This window comes from Nothobranchius furzeri, chromosome 14 (genome assembly GCF_043380555.1).
Source record: "Nothobranchius furzeri strain GRZ-AD chromosome 14, NfurGRZ-RIMD1, whole genome shotgun sequence".
NCBI classification, from domain to species: domain Eukaryota; kingdom Metazoa; phylum Chordata; class Actinopteri; order Cyprinodontiformes; family Nothobranchiidae; genus Nothobranchius; species Nothobranchius furzeri.
In genome coordinates this window covers 19,490,260-19,503,355 of record NC_091754.1, presented here as the reverse complement: position 1 = coordinate 19,503,355, position 13,096 = coordinate 19,490,260, and the positions used below count along the sequence as shown (strand labels likewise).

At 40.1% G+C, this 13,096-nt stretch overlaps 2 protein-coding genes across 4 annotated transcripts in view; one reads left to right on the top strand and one right to left on the bottom strand.

The window, feature by feature from the left end:
* The first annotated feature begins 152 nt into the window (after positions 1-152).
* On the top strand, positions 153-1,754 carry gcgb (glucagon b). Its single transcript, XM_015966575.3, is given in 4 exon segments — positions 153-277; positions 381-486; positions 996-1,151; positions 1,293-1,754. Coding segments are annotated over 3 exon segments (372 nt in total). The 5' UTR covers positions 153-277; positions 381-391; the 3' UTR covers positions 1,414-1,754.
* Positions 1,755-10,779: 9,025 nt separating this feature from the next.
* The window catches only part of slc4a10b (solute carrier family 4 member 10b), a 41,349-nt gene continuing 39,032 nt past the window's right edge, over positions 10,780-13,096 (bottom strand). For all 3 annotated transcript variants that reach the window (XM_015966577.3, XM_054746979.2, XM_015966578.3), the window contains 4 exons: positions 11,991-12,110; positions 11,830-11,897; positions 11,619-11,704; positions 10,780-11,544 (listed from right to left, as the gene is read on the bottom strand). In XM_015966577.3, the coding sequence (XP_015822063.1) occupies positions 11,629-11,704; positions 11,830-11,897; positions 11,991-12,110 (264 nt within the window). In that variant the 3' untranslated portion in view covers positions 10,780-11,544; positions 11,619-11,628. The remainder of the gene's footprint in view (positions 11,545-11,618; positions 11,705-11,829; positions 11,898-11,990; positions 12,111-13,096) is intronic.

Sequence of the window (13,096 nt, the reverse complement as noted above, 5' to 3'; positions counted from 1 at the left end):
TCAGACACCTTATGGGTTGGCTCCACCATCCAGCTGTCACGTTGTCACTTTTTAACCAAAGTTAAACACATTCAAGGGACTGAGCCGGAAGCTGTGACTAATGATTTGAGTGCAGCAGAAAATATCCTCAGGTTCCTGTGACGGGGGAAGTCACCTGAGAGAACCCCCAGCTCCACTATATAAGGAGGAGACCGTGAAAAGGCTCCAGAAGCCCAAGAGAAGGAGGACGCCAGTCGATGCAAACCAAAACTTCCTCTCCAAGCAATCGTCTGAAAAGGTGAGAATTTTTGTTCTAAAAATTAAAATAATTTACAAAACTGTAACTAAAAATTAGCTTTATGTTAAAGTCTCTTTTTTTCTGTTTTTCTTTATTTTTTTAGAGGCTCAAATAATGAGAAGTGCTCAGTCTCTCGCTGGAGTCCTGCTCCTCATCCTCATACAAAGCAGCTGGCAGGTGCCTGTCCAGGACGCCGACCGAACATCTGGGTAAAACCAACTTTTTAACATTTTTAATCATATATTCTATGCAGGTATTAACAGTACTGTAGCTTAAAATGTTGCAATGTTCATGACTTATTTATTCTGCACAGATTTGAATTAGTTAGCAACATTTAAGCTGATTTTCAAACATTTTATCTAATTGGGATTGTGTGAAATATTCCATTAAGGTATATTTTATTAATTAAAAACTGATGCGATTGATAAAATATTCCAGATCTGCTTTAAATATTGATGCAAATGCAAAATATTTTTAAATGTTCAGAAATATGACAATCTGTGCAATTAAACTCTTTCATTTAGATAAATAATTTACATAAAGTATAAAATCATGTAAATATTTACCGACTGATGAGAAGCTTTAGCCCAAAATCAAAGTTCTGATGCAGAATTAAGTACTTTGAAAGCAGGCCTTTTTATCATATTCCAGTTTAACCTGAAAAAACCAGAAATTGCACACATACCGAGGGCGTGTTTCCTTTCTGGGTCACTCATAGGTCATTGAGTGAAAACTCAATGTTCAGTGATCCAATTGATTTCCCAAATGTGAAGAGGCACTCAGAGGGAACCTTTTCCAATGACTACAGTAAATATCTGGAGACAAGGAGAGCACAAGACTTTGTCCAGTAGCTGAAGAATTCCAAAAGGAACGGGTGAGTGGATCAGGCGTATAACAGGACACATAGGATCCACCCTTGAAGGATCAGAGATACAATCCACCTAAACTGGATTACTTTCTACTATGGATATGAGTCTTGGGGTTTTTAAGGAAGTTCTGCTGTTTTGTTCTGCAGGAGCGTGCTCAGACGCCACGCAGACGGGACCTACACCAGCGATGTGAGCTCCTACCTGCAGGACCAGGCAGCCAAAGAGTTTGTCTCATGGCTGAAAACCGGCCGAGGCAGAAGAGACTAAACTCCCTGCTCCACTCTTCCTGCCATTGCCCTTTTTTAAAATAATGCAGCTACTTGCAGCACTAATTGTGTGCCAGTATATGTTGCATAATCTGTACTCCACATATTTATGTCGAGACTATTAAATCCTCCTTCACGAGAAGCCTTAATGTTCGACAAAACAATTAAAATATATCTCTTTTTCCCACATGTTGTCATTTTTATTCTTTTGTTTAAATAAATTTGTATGAATCAAAGAATGTTATTGACACAAAACTGAGTTTCCTTTATTCTAAATGAATCAGAAGACATGATTTGTATGTTCAACTTCTTAAAAAGAATAAAGTAAATGAATACACAAGAGTTTTATTGTATAATCAGTGTTACAGTTAACATTTTTACTTCCTCTTTTTCATGGAGGGAGAACAAAAATAAGTAAATGCATGTCTCCCCAAGCAGAAATATGCCGTGGGGTTTCTGCAGCGACGTGTTTCACCTGTCAGCTGCTCGCTGGAGATGGGTTCTCCCGTGATGATCTGACTGATGATGAATAAAAGGAAATCATGTCAATCAGCTCAGACTCACTGGGATGAGTGACTGGGTCGACATGCTTTTTTATTTGTCTCTTTTCCTCCCGATTGTGAGACAAAACAGTCTCTCATGGGCCAGCTGCGTGACGCGCTCTGGGACAGTCCAGCTCTCTCAGCTGTCATCTGCCTCACATCAAACCATCTGCTGATTGCAGAAGGGAACCTCTGCCCACTCCTGTCTGCTGGTGGGCCAAATCTAAGAGGGTTAGGAGCTGGCACCGGTGCTTGGCCGCGTTCACGCCGTCCAACTCAGGTGGTGCAGCTGTCTAATCAGCTGACAGTTCGTTTAATGTGTGATCAGAGTCCAAACAAGGAGAGGAAGAAAATACAGCTTGGTGATACAGAATGATTTTATAAAGTCGTGGAAAGATGTTGTAGAAAAATTAATGATGCAATCTCAGAACATTGCATTGATAAAGATATTTTATTTAGCTCATGTTTTTTTTATCTGGAAAAGAAAAAAACAGTGAAGAAAATACTGGGAGTAAGCGTAAAACAACTGTAAACAACACCTATTTAACAAGTGAGCAAGATTAAAGCTCTTATCTGGAAAAGTTTCCCTCTTTTGCTCTCGAGCAGCGAAGCAAAGATCTAAATCCAATCCTAATGTATTTGTGTAGCACGTTTAAAAACAACATGTCAGCTGACCAAAGTGCTGCACAGAGTAAAAGCGTTTAAACCTATTTAAACCTTCGCACACATAAAACACAAATAAAAACCATCATAAAATAAAAACACCTAAGATCAAACAGAAAGATAAAACAGCCAATAAAACAGAAGCATAGCATGAAAGAACAATCATTGGCCAAAAGCTAAATGAAAGAAATGTGTCTTTAGGCTGGATTTGAACTAAGCCAGTGAAGAAGCCTGGCGTACCACCAGAGGGCGTGCATGAGTCTGGGGCAGCAACCGCTAAGGCACGCTCCCCACAAACTTTATATCTCATTTTGGGAACGTGGAGCAGTAGATGGTCAGCAGACCTCAGTGACATGGAGGGTATGTAGGGGGTGAGCAGCTCTGACAAGTGTAGGGGGACTAGACCATTCAGGGCTTTGGAGGCAAAAGTTAAAACTTGTATTTCATTCGAAAGTGCACAGGAAGTCAGTGAGGATCGGCCAGAATGAGAGTGATGACAGCGTCTGTGTTTGAAAGAGACCTGGCTGCGTTCTGGACTTCCTGTAGTTTGGGTGAGGGCGGATGTTCAACATTCTGATGCTGATTTCATTCCTACCATCTTGTTCATCAGGATGTTTGACCAAACTGGCCCATGCATTGTATTCTTTATTAATGTATCCCTACAATCTGGCTCTGTAACATCTGTTTTCAAACATGCAGTTGTTGAAGCCGTCCTTAAAAAACCAAGTTTGGACTCAGTCTAAAAATTACAGACCCATTTCTAAATGACCCATTATCTCTAAAATATTGGAAAAGGTTGTGGCAGATCAACTCATTACTTCTCTGGAACTACACAACAGTTTTGACAAATTCCAGTCTTGTTTTCATAAAAAGTATTCAACAGAAACAGCTTTGCTTAAAGTTTCCAGTGACATCATGATGTCTGCAGACAACGGGGAATTCACAGAATTAGTAATGTTAGATCTTTCTGCAGCTTTTGACACTGTTGATCACAGCACCTTAATTAACAGACTTCGTGACTCAGTGGGAATCTCTGGAACTGTTCTAGACTGGTTTAGATCGTACCTTTCTAAGAGAAGTTGAAGTGTCTGTATAATCCAAATCAAGTCAGATTCTACCGATCTGTTCTGCGGGGTACCCCAAGGCTCTGATTTGGGTCCACTGTTGTTTCTACTGTACAGACACCCTCTTGGACAGATCATTGATTATTTGCATAATGTCTCTTATCACCTATATGCAGATGACATTCAGCTGTACTGCTCCTTTAAGGATTCTGAAGTACTAGTGTCTATCAGCTATCACCAGCTGGCTAGAAGATAGCTTCCTTCAGTTAAACTCTGAAAAGACTGAATGTCTTATCATGGCCCCTGAGAGCATGGTTCCCCTGATTAGTCAACAACTTGGTCATTTATCCTCTTCCGTCAAGACGGACTTAAGAAATTTGAAGTATATGGATTTTACCCAACGTGTCATGCAGCCAACTCACAGCAGAGGACACACCCTGGACTTGGTCATCACGTATGGCCTGTCCACTGGTGTGTCCTCTGTTGTCGACTTGGCAGTGTCCGATCACTATTGCATATTTTTTAACATCACCAGCGTTATCCAGTGCGGGCCCTCTGTGAGAAATGTAAGGAAGCGTCATCTAACCCCTGAAGTGGCTGCTGGTTTTCTTGAAGCTTTTAACAATATCCCTCCAACTAACGTTTCCACCCCTTGTGATTTTATCAGTGATTTTAACAGAAGACTTGAGTCAGCTCTTAACTTGCTTGCTCCACTCAAAACCAAAAACTTACAGTCAAATCATACATCACCTTGGAGAAATGAAAACCTAAGAAAACTAAAGAGAAACTTCAGAGTGGCGGAGAGGAGATGGAGGAAAAACAAATTAACAATAAATCATCAGATATATTCAGAACTACTAAAACATACAATAATGCCGTAAGGATTCAAGAAACGCATACTTTTCCAAAATCCTCTCAGACCATAAAAATTACCCTAAAATTATTTTCTCCACAATCAATAATATTCTCTAATTCAACTCAGAAAACCCCCTCAAACACTCTCTGTGAGGAGTTTGCAGCCCACTTCAGAGGGAAAGTAGACATCATCAGATGTAATATTTTATCCTCTCAACGTAACATGGTTTAAGACACATCTGAGAGTGTGTGTCTACCTGAGGAAACACTGGACAGTTTTATTCTGGCTGAAGCTGAGTCTTGATAAAGTTTCCTCCTCAGTGAGACCCACCACATGTGTCTTGGACCCTCTTCCCACTAGGTTTTTATAAACAATTTTAAGATTCTTTTAGAGATGAGGTTTTAACTATGATGAATTGCTCCCTTCAGACGGGGGTGTTTCCTGCCACTTTTAAACGGGCGGTGGTGAGGCCCCTGCTGAAGAAGAACAATTTAGACTTACCATTAATTAACTTACCATTTTTAAGCAAAATTTTAGAAAAGCTTGTTTTAATTCAACTTAATGATTTTATCAACACCCATAATGTCTTAGAAAAAATTCAGTCTGGTTTTAGGGTGAACCACAGCACCGAGACGGCCCTTCTGAAGATTTATAGGTTTTTCTCATCTAAAGAACATCGCCAGAGTCCGCCCCATTCTCTCTCGGGCCAATACGGAGACGCTGACGATGCATGCTTTTATCACCAGTAGGATAGACTCCTGTAATGCCCTGCTTCCTGGTCTTCCCAAAAAGAGGATTTCATGTCTACAACTATTACAAAACTCAGCTGCACGTGTCCTGACGAAGACCAGGAGGCGGGAGCACATCACTCTAGTTTTAGAATCACTGCATTTGCTCCCCGTATGTTTCAGGATCGATTTTAAAATACTTTTAACGGTTTGTAAGTGTCTTAACAGTCTTGAGCCTTCTTATCTTTCAGAACTACTTATACCGTTTGAACCCACACGGTCTCTATACTCCTCTGGCAGCCATCTCCTTGTCATCCCTAAAGTCAGGACACATATTCACGGCGAGGCGTCCTTCCACTACCACGGTCCTCGCCTCTGGAACGAGCTGCCAGGGGACCTCAGGGCCGCAGAGAACATTCATGCTTTTAGAAACAGGCTCAAGACCCATCTTTTTAGCTTAGCTCTTAACTGATTACTATCACTTTTTAAATAAATGAATGAATTAATTAAGTTATTTATTTATTTATTTACTTGTTTATGTATTCTTTCTTTATACGTGCTATTTTTAAACTGAGTTTTTTACTAAAGATTTATGATCAACATTATTTTAATATCTATATCACTTTTTATATTAAAATTCTCATTTTAGCTATTATGATTTTATATTTTAACCTTAATTTAACCTTTTTCCCAGTGTTTCCTCTGTGGGTGCCCTCTGCCCCGGGGGCGGTGGTCAGCTGTGGTGGCCTGGGTGCTTTCCAGGTGTGCCTGGGTGGAGGTGGAGGTCTCCGCCCTCCCTGCCCTGGGCGCCCTGTGTTGGTGCCTCGGCTGCTGCTGTGGATCTACTGCTGTTGAGGCGGATGGCTCCCCCGATGGCGTTTCCTTATCCTTATCTTAGCTGGTCTGGCTCATCTGATCTCAATCCACTGTGTTTTATCCAGGGGGGGGGGGCATGTGTGTGTGTGTGTGTGTGTGTGTGTGTGTGTGTGTGTGTGTGTGTGTGTGTGTGTGTGTGTGTGTGTGTGTGTGTGTGTGTGTGTGTGTGTGTGTGTGTGTGTGTGTGTGCTGGAGGATAGTGTTGTGACGGGGTTTTTCTTGTCAGACTGTTTTTAAAATTCTGGGGATGGGAGGGAATGTGGGTATGCGGGGCCTTTTTAATTTGTTAAGCACTTTGAGTTTCATGTATTGTATGATTAAGTGCTATATAAATAAAGTTTGTTTGATTGATTGGTTGGTTGATTGATTGGTTGATCGATTGATTGATTGATTGATTGATTGATTGATTGATTGATTGATTGATTGATTGATTGATTGATTGATTGATTGATTGATTGAGGAATTTGGGTGTTGTTTTTGACCAATCAATGTCTCTTGAAGGCCACTCAAAAACATTGGTCCAAAACTGTTTTTATCACGTAAGAAATATCTCCAAACTGCGAAGATTGGTGTCAAAACATGAACTTGAAATGGTTATCCATGCCGTTATCTCCTCCCAGCTAGATTATTGTAACACAATTTTCACATGTTTTAACAAAAAAAGCACTTGACCACCTTCAGTTGGTCCAGAACTCTGCAGCAAGGCTCCTAACTGGAGCAAACAGAGGAGCACACATCACTCCTATTCTAATGTCTCTGCACTGGTTACCCATCAACTTTAGAGTTCGTTTTAGAATCCTGATTGTAACTTTCAATGCTCTACATCAGGGGTGTCAAACTCAAATTCACACTGGGCTGAAAGGAAAATCTGGGACGAAGTTGTGGGCCAAATTTAATATTTTTTGAAAAAGTGATGGCAAATTTGCACATTTTCTTTATCAACATATATGCAATTTTTAACCTTTTAATTTGGAAACAAACTTATTTTTGCATTAACACTGAATGTGGAATAATCAAATTACACACGAGCAAGTCCATTTTAAATAAAACACATCAGTGGTATTCGTTACTTGTGGTATATTCAGCATTTTTTTTTATCTATTCAGGATTTCTGTTTTCTTGTTTATTCATTTTTCATATTTTTTATTCTCCTTTTTTTCTCCTGTAATAAGTGTCATCGCTGCTGTTGCGTCTAGCTTTCCACACTGAGGAACAATAAAGGGATTTTCTATTCTATTCATCTATCTGCAGCCTTTCCACTTCCTGTTTTACTGTGGGTTAAATCTTTTCTCACGGGCCAATAACAAAATAAAAATATAATTTTATCTTAAATGAAAATGCAACATCTCACCTGATAACTTTCCTGTTTTGGAGCAGAAAAAGAGCATAAAACCAAAATATTTAAAGCTCAGTTTGCTCCACTGATTTACTGTGATGCTCACCCGTTCCAGCCAGATACCTGCATCATGGGGTTGAGGAGCTCTGCTGAGGAGGAGACTCCTGTTGTTTTGTTCATCTTCATCATAATAATGACAGCATTAGATGGCAACAGGTGCTCTCATAGGTTTGTGCTGCTGAACATGTCTGAGCCGCTTGACCACGTTGTTGTGTGTTGGGGAGGAAAAATAAAAACTACAGCAGCCACAGAGTCATTCTGATTTGAGCATGTCGCTGCTCGCTGGAGTTATATCAGCTCTGTCTGGTAGTTAGCTGGAAAATTTTCTCTTTCAGTCGTGAACACATTACTGAGCAGTTAAAATCTCTGTTTCTGGGCTTCAACGTCAGCAAATAGATGAGTAAGCTGGGCGCTGAGTGAGAGGAGTGTTTAGTTTGTCCGAGACAGCGGAGCTGCAGACACCGGCAGCAGACGCAGGAAAAAACACAAAGAAGGGGGCGCTTCGGCTCCACGCTAACGCTACAAAGCATCATGGGAGTTGTAGTCTTTGCAGTAAAATCGGCCAGTGGGTCAGTTTTAATATATTTTTGATATTTATCTCACGGGCCACATAAAATGATCCACGGGCCACATCTGGCACGCAGGCCTTGTGTCTGTCACATGTGCTCTACATGGTCAAGCTCCTCCCTATATTACTGAACTGTTAAAGCCTAAAGCTTGGTTTATGCTTGACACGTCCGCGAGGTTCGCATGGCTCCACGCGGCAAACTTGCGTCATTTTAACAACCACGCCCCTCCACCGCGCCTCCACACGGCCCAAACTTTCCGCACCGCGTACCTAGGAAATTTTCTAACCACGCGGACGGTCGGACACGGAAAAACATGGCGGACTGGCAAGAACTAGTATGGCAGAGGTTTGTAAATACAGACATTTGTATGATTCAGCTCTCAGAGATCACCGTGATCAACATGTTGTTAATAATTCTTGGAGAGAAATAGCTCGCACTGTCGGAAAAGACGAGGACGCTGTTAAAGAATGCTGGAATGCCATGTTGTAAACAACAGTAATTTTAACTTCTACTATGGTGTAGTGTTGGATGCATTCTGTAGAGCTCCATGCTGCCCCCTACAGTTAGGGAGAACATTGGCTCACCGCAGAGACAAGCCGCATGAACCACGCTGCAAGGTGTGAAGCGCGTTCTATCCGCGAGCCGCATCACCAAGCGGAAAGTAAATGCGTCAGGCATAAACCAGGCTTTATGCTCCAACCCTAGCCCTCAGGTCCACCCACCTGAACATTCTAGAACTTCAAAAGACCAGATATAAAAGGTGAGGTGATCGCTCCTTCCAGACTGTTGCACCCCCACTCTGGAATGATCTTCCTTTATCCTTACGTAGCATTGACAGTCTGGACGTCTTTAAAAAAACAGCTAAAGACCCTTTTATTTAAAGCTGCTTTTACCTAAATCTTTTATTTTCCTATTTTGAACTCAAACTTGTAATAATCTTTCATCAGTTTATGAAATTTTATTCTTGTATGACACTATTTATTTCTGATGTTAATCTGTTTCATTATGATTTTATTACTTTATTTTTTTCTGATTTTATTCTATTTCTGTTTTGAGATCATTATGATTTTATGACTTAATTTTATTTTGTTTTGATCCATGTGAAGCACTTTGGGATTCTTTGTCTGTGATAAATGATATATAAATAAAATATACTTACTACTCACTTACTAGTGTGGATATTTTACATTTGTGGCTTATTACAAATCAGAGTTGGCTCGTGTTAGTTAGCTTGTTGTTAGCGCTAGCTACAGCATGCTGCTGCAGGGTTGTGTATGACAGATGCTGGTGAAGGTTCTCAGTAATCTAGGTCATGGTAATCCAAAGGGTTTAAATGAAGGCAGCTGGACTTGAAGGCAACTGGTTTCATGAAGTCGTTTCACTTCTCATCCGAGATTTTTCAATTCTGATTGGGACATGGGAGGGTCAAGCCTATTAACTGTAGCTGTCCACTGTTTCTTAATAAACAGGCTGAAAGTACCTATGAATACCCCTCCTCCCTTCCCCCAAATGAGTTGTTAATGTCGTTGGGACCAATTGTGTAGGAATGGTTGTTTTGATTCGATGGAGAGGGTGTGACCTAGCCTTAAACTGTTTTGGAATTAACGCAGCATTGTACTGGAAAGGGGAAACCTGAGGCCTCCTCCGCTGTTTCATGTTGGTTTTTCCCGTTTAACATAGATGCCTTCCTTTTACTCCTCTCTTAAACCATTTATCTTCTCTGTCCAGAATGTGTTTTGTAACGAGCTGAAACTACTTATGAATACCCCTCCTCCTTACCTCCCCTACCTCTAAAGTACTCCACCCATACTGCATTGCGTGTCGAGGTCGCGCGCACACACACACACACACACACACACACACACACACACACACACACACACGCACACACACTGAGACACAAGATGTCATGGTCTTCGTTCTGCGTCTCCGTCATGTGTCACCTTGTGTTCTCCATCCCTCTCTAGGTTCTCCTTATGTGTCTCCTTGTGTTCCTCGTGTCTCGTGTTCCCCAGCCTACTCCAGATTTTATCTCTTAGGTGTTCCCCCAGGACTCTGTGTCCCTGTAGTTTCCCAGCCCCCTCCAGGTTTCCCTCATGTTTTCCCTTAGTCACCTCACTTGTCATTAGTCTTCTGTTAGTGTTATCTAGTCAGTATTCTCCCTTTGGTTCAATTTGCTCCCTTCCCCATTTTTAGGTCTGGTTTCTTCCCCTGCTCTGTTGTGCTCCTCCTCTCTGTTTATTAGTCTCACCTGTGCACAATTCCCTAATCACCCAGCCCTTGTGTATATAAACCTGCCTGCGTCTCAGTATGTTGTTGGTCCATTGTCCTTGTCAGTGGCTTATTGCCCTCTTAGATTCTAGGTTTTTTGTCTAAATCATTCTTAATAAAGAATGTTTTCTTTTACATCCTCTCCTGCCTCGTGTCGTTCTGGATATCTGCGTATTGGGTCCTACTCCTCCAACCCACAAGGTGACACAAGATGGTGGTCCAGAATTTCCTCTAAGTCTACAGAAGTCCTTGTTTTTTGTCAGTTGTTTCCCTAAGATACACAATAAATATATCATTATTGTATCTATTTTTTAAACTGGTTTATTTCCAGTTGAATTAACTAATACGTTTAAAATATATCTTAAATGTTTCTTTGTTAATTCAAACAGACAAGACAAACAGTAATGCTTATATAAATGTATCACTTTTTGCACAATAACATGAAATATTTCTTTGTCAACAAAAACACATTTTTCCTAAATGTATCTCTTTTTTTCTTCTGAGGTGTAACAATGCAGAAATAAGTGTTGGAGCTAAACAATGAGTTGATAATAAATTCATACATTTCATACAAATAGCAGCATTCTGCAACAGAAAGCAAAAAAAACTACAAGCCTTAATGAACACATTTTACAGCAAACACTAAATAAATATAAAATACATGACACAAAAATATATATAACTAAATTATTTGTACATGAATAGGTTAGTTTTGCTCTAGCAGACAGGAGTATTGCATTTGGTTTTTAGAAATGTGCAGAAGATACGAGATTCAAAATGTCTGACATCAAAAATGTGTGCATTTTATTCGTGAGCAGAAAAGTTATGAACAATCAGGTTTCACGTTTTTTTACTTAAACACCGATTAAAGAGACAAAATTTGAAGGTTTGAAAATCAAAAGTTAATAATGCTGAGTTGTTTCCTGACTCAACACTGACCTTCTTCTCCAATTTACTTCTAAAATATAAAAAAGCATGAAAACTGAGATTAGTAGACATGTAGAGCTGAAAAAGACATTACAATAATATTTCCTTCAAACTTTTATGCATGAATGTTGTAAACAATCAGAATACAATAAAAGCAAGAAAACAAAGTAGAAGAAAGAAGCTTTTAGCACAATCAAATCAGCATCTACATCCAGATGTTCCTCTTTTGTTGTAATAAATCTGTAAAATATTAGGACAAATATAACTTTAAAGAAAAGACTAAATATGGTGATATCGTGATAAGATTTTATTACCTATATTTTTCTAATCGTTGGCATTCCAAGTATTTCCAAAAGAACCCTTTGACATCTCATCTGTGATGTTGATAATTGGTATCCCTCTACAAAAATAAAAAGATAACAGATAGTGGTTCATTAATATTAATAATAATAATAATCATCATCATCATAATTATTATTATGATTTTTATTATTATTTAACTCTCAAAAATGCAGAACAACTTACTTATACCCCCCTAATGGCACTTGCACGACTCCTTCCTCTTCTGCAAGTATACTCAGCTCCTCTTCCTCCTGAAGGTAAAACAGTCACGTTTTGAAACTGGCATTAAATGAAATTGAAAGTAATATGCTTGCAGATGAGCTGGGTTGTGAATTCAACATCACCTCATCTGCATCTTCAAGCTTCTTCTTTTTGCTTTCTGGCATGAGGTCATCCAGCCAGCTCAGCTCTCTCTTGGTAAAAATACAGTCCATCAATTTCCTAATGAACACCAGAGCCAGCACCTGCATGGCATACAAGAAGGCCGAATGTAAGACGATTATCAGGAATGTGTTTTCAATTCAATTCAAGTTTATTTATATAGCGTCAAATCACGACTAAAGTCTCAAGGCACTTCACAAAGTAAACATTCCAGTACAGGTCAGTTCATTAAGCCAGTCAGTAAAGGGTTTCTTATATAAGGAACCCAGTGTAGCGTTATGAATATTATAATTGTCTGCCCTTAACAGCTGCCCCTTCACACAGTAACATCGCCAAGGTCGGACGCTTGGTTCAGTATGTTTACATTCCAGGAGAAGAGACAGAAGAAGAGAAGAAGAACGCTTTCCATTGATTAATCAAAGTACTTTATTTGGGATAAACTAATCAAAGCATATGTTGATCATTAATAATCAGGTGAATGATCTGTGAAATAAAGATGTCATGAGTTATGTGTTTAATGAATAAACAGGACTGCACCAGACAGACTGATCTACATTACCATGGAAACGCATGACACATTGTTTTCAACCAATCAGAACTTTCGTCTGTCGTAGAGAGAATCTGGGATGTTTATTAATCTGTCCAATCCGGTTTACTAAGATTGGTAAACAATTAGGGGATATAAAACAAGGCAACGCCACTTTATACTCAGTTCCATGTTAACCTCAGTTCCGTTCATGTGGAGGTCCTAAGGATTTCCATCGTCATCATTCAGAAAGTTACAGGCTGGCCAGCTGTACTTTCTACTTTAAGCTGAGAACTGTCAAGCTGGAGATTTCCGTCGTTTGAACCAACAAGACGACGTTCCTTCAAAATAAGAGTGAACTTGCTGACGCCTGCCGACTGCTACCGGAGCCGACCCACAGACGGGCTTTGTAGTGCTGCGACCGCTGTTTCACCAGCTCCGGTACATCCGAGGTCCGAGGACCTGGCATTTCCTGATCTACACGGGAGACTCCATAGGTACGTGGTCACGGCACAAAATGGCGGCTCATGTCATCAGCTTCTG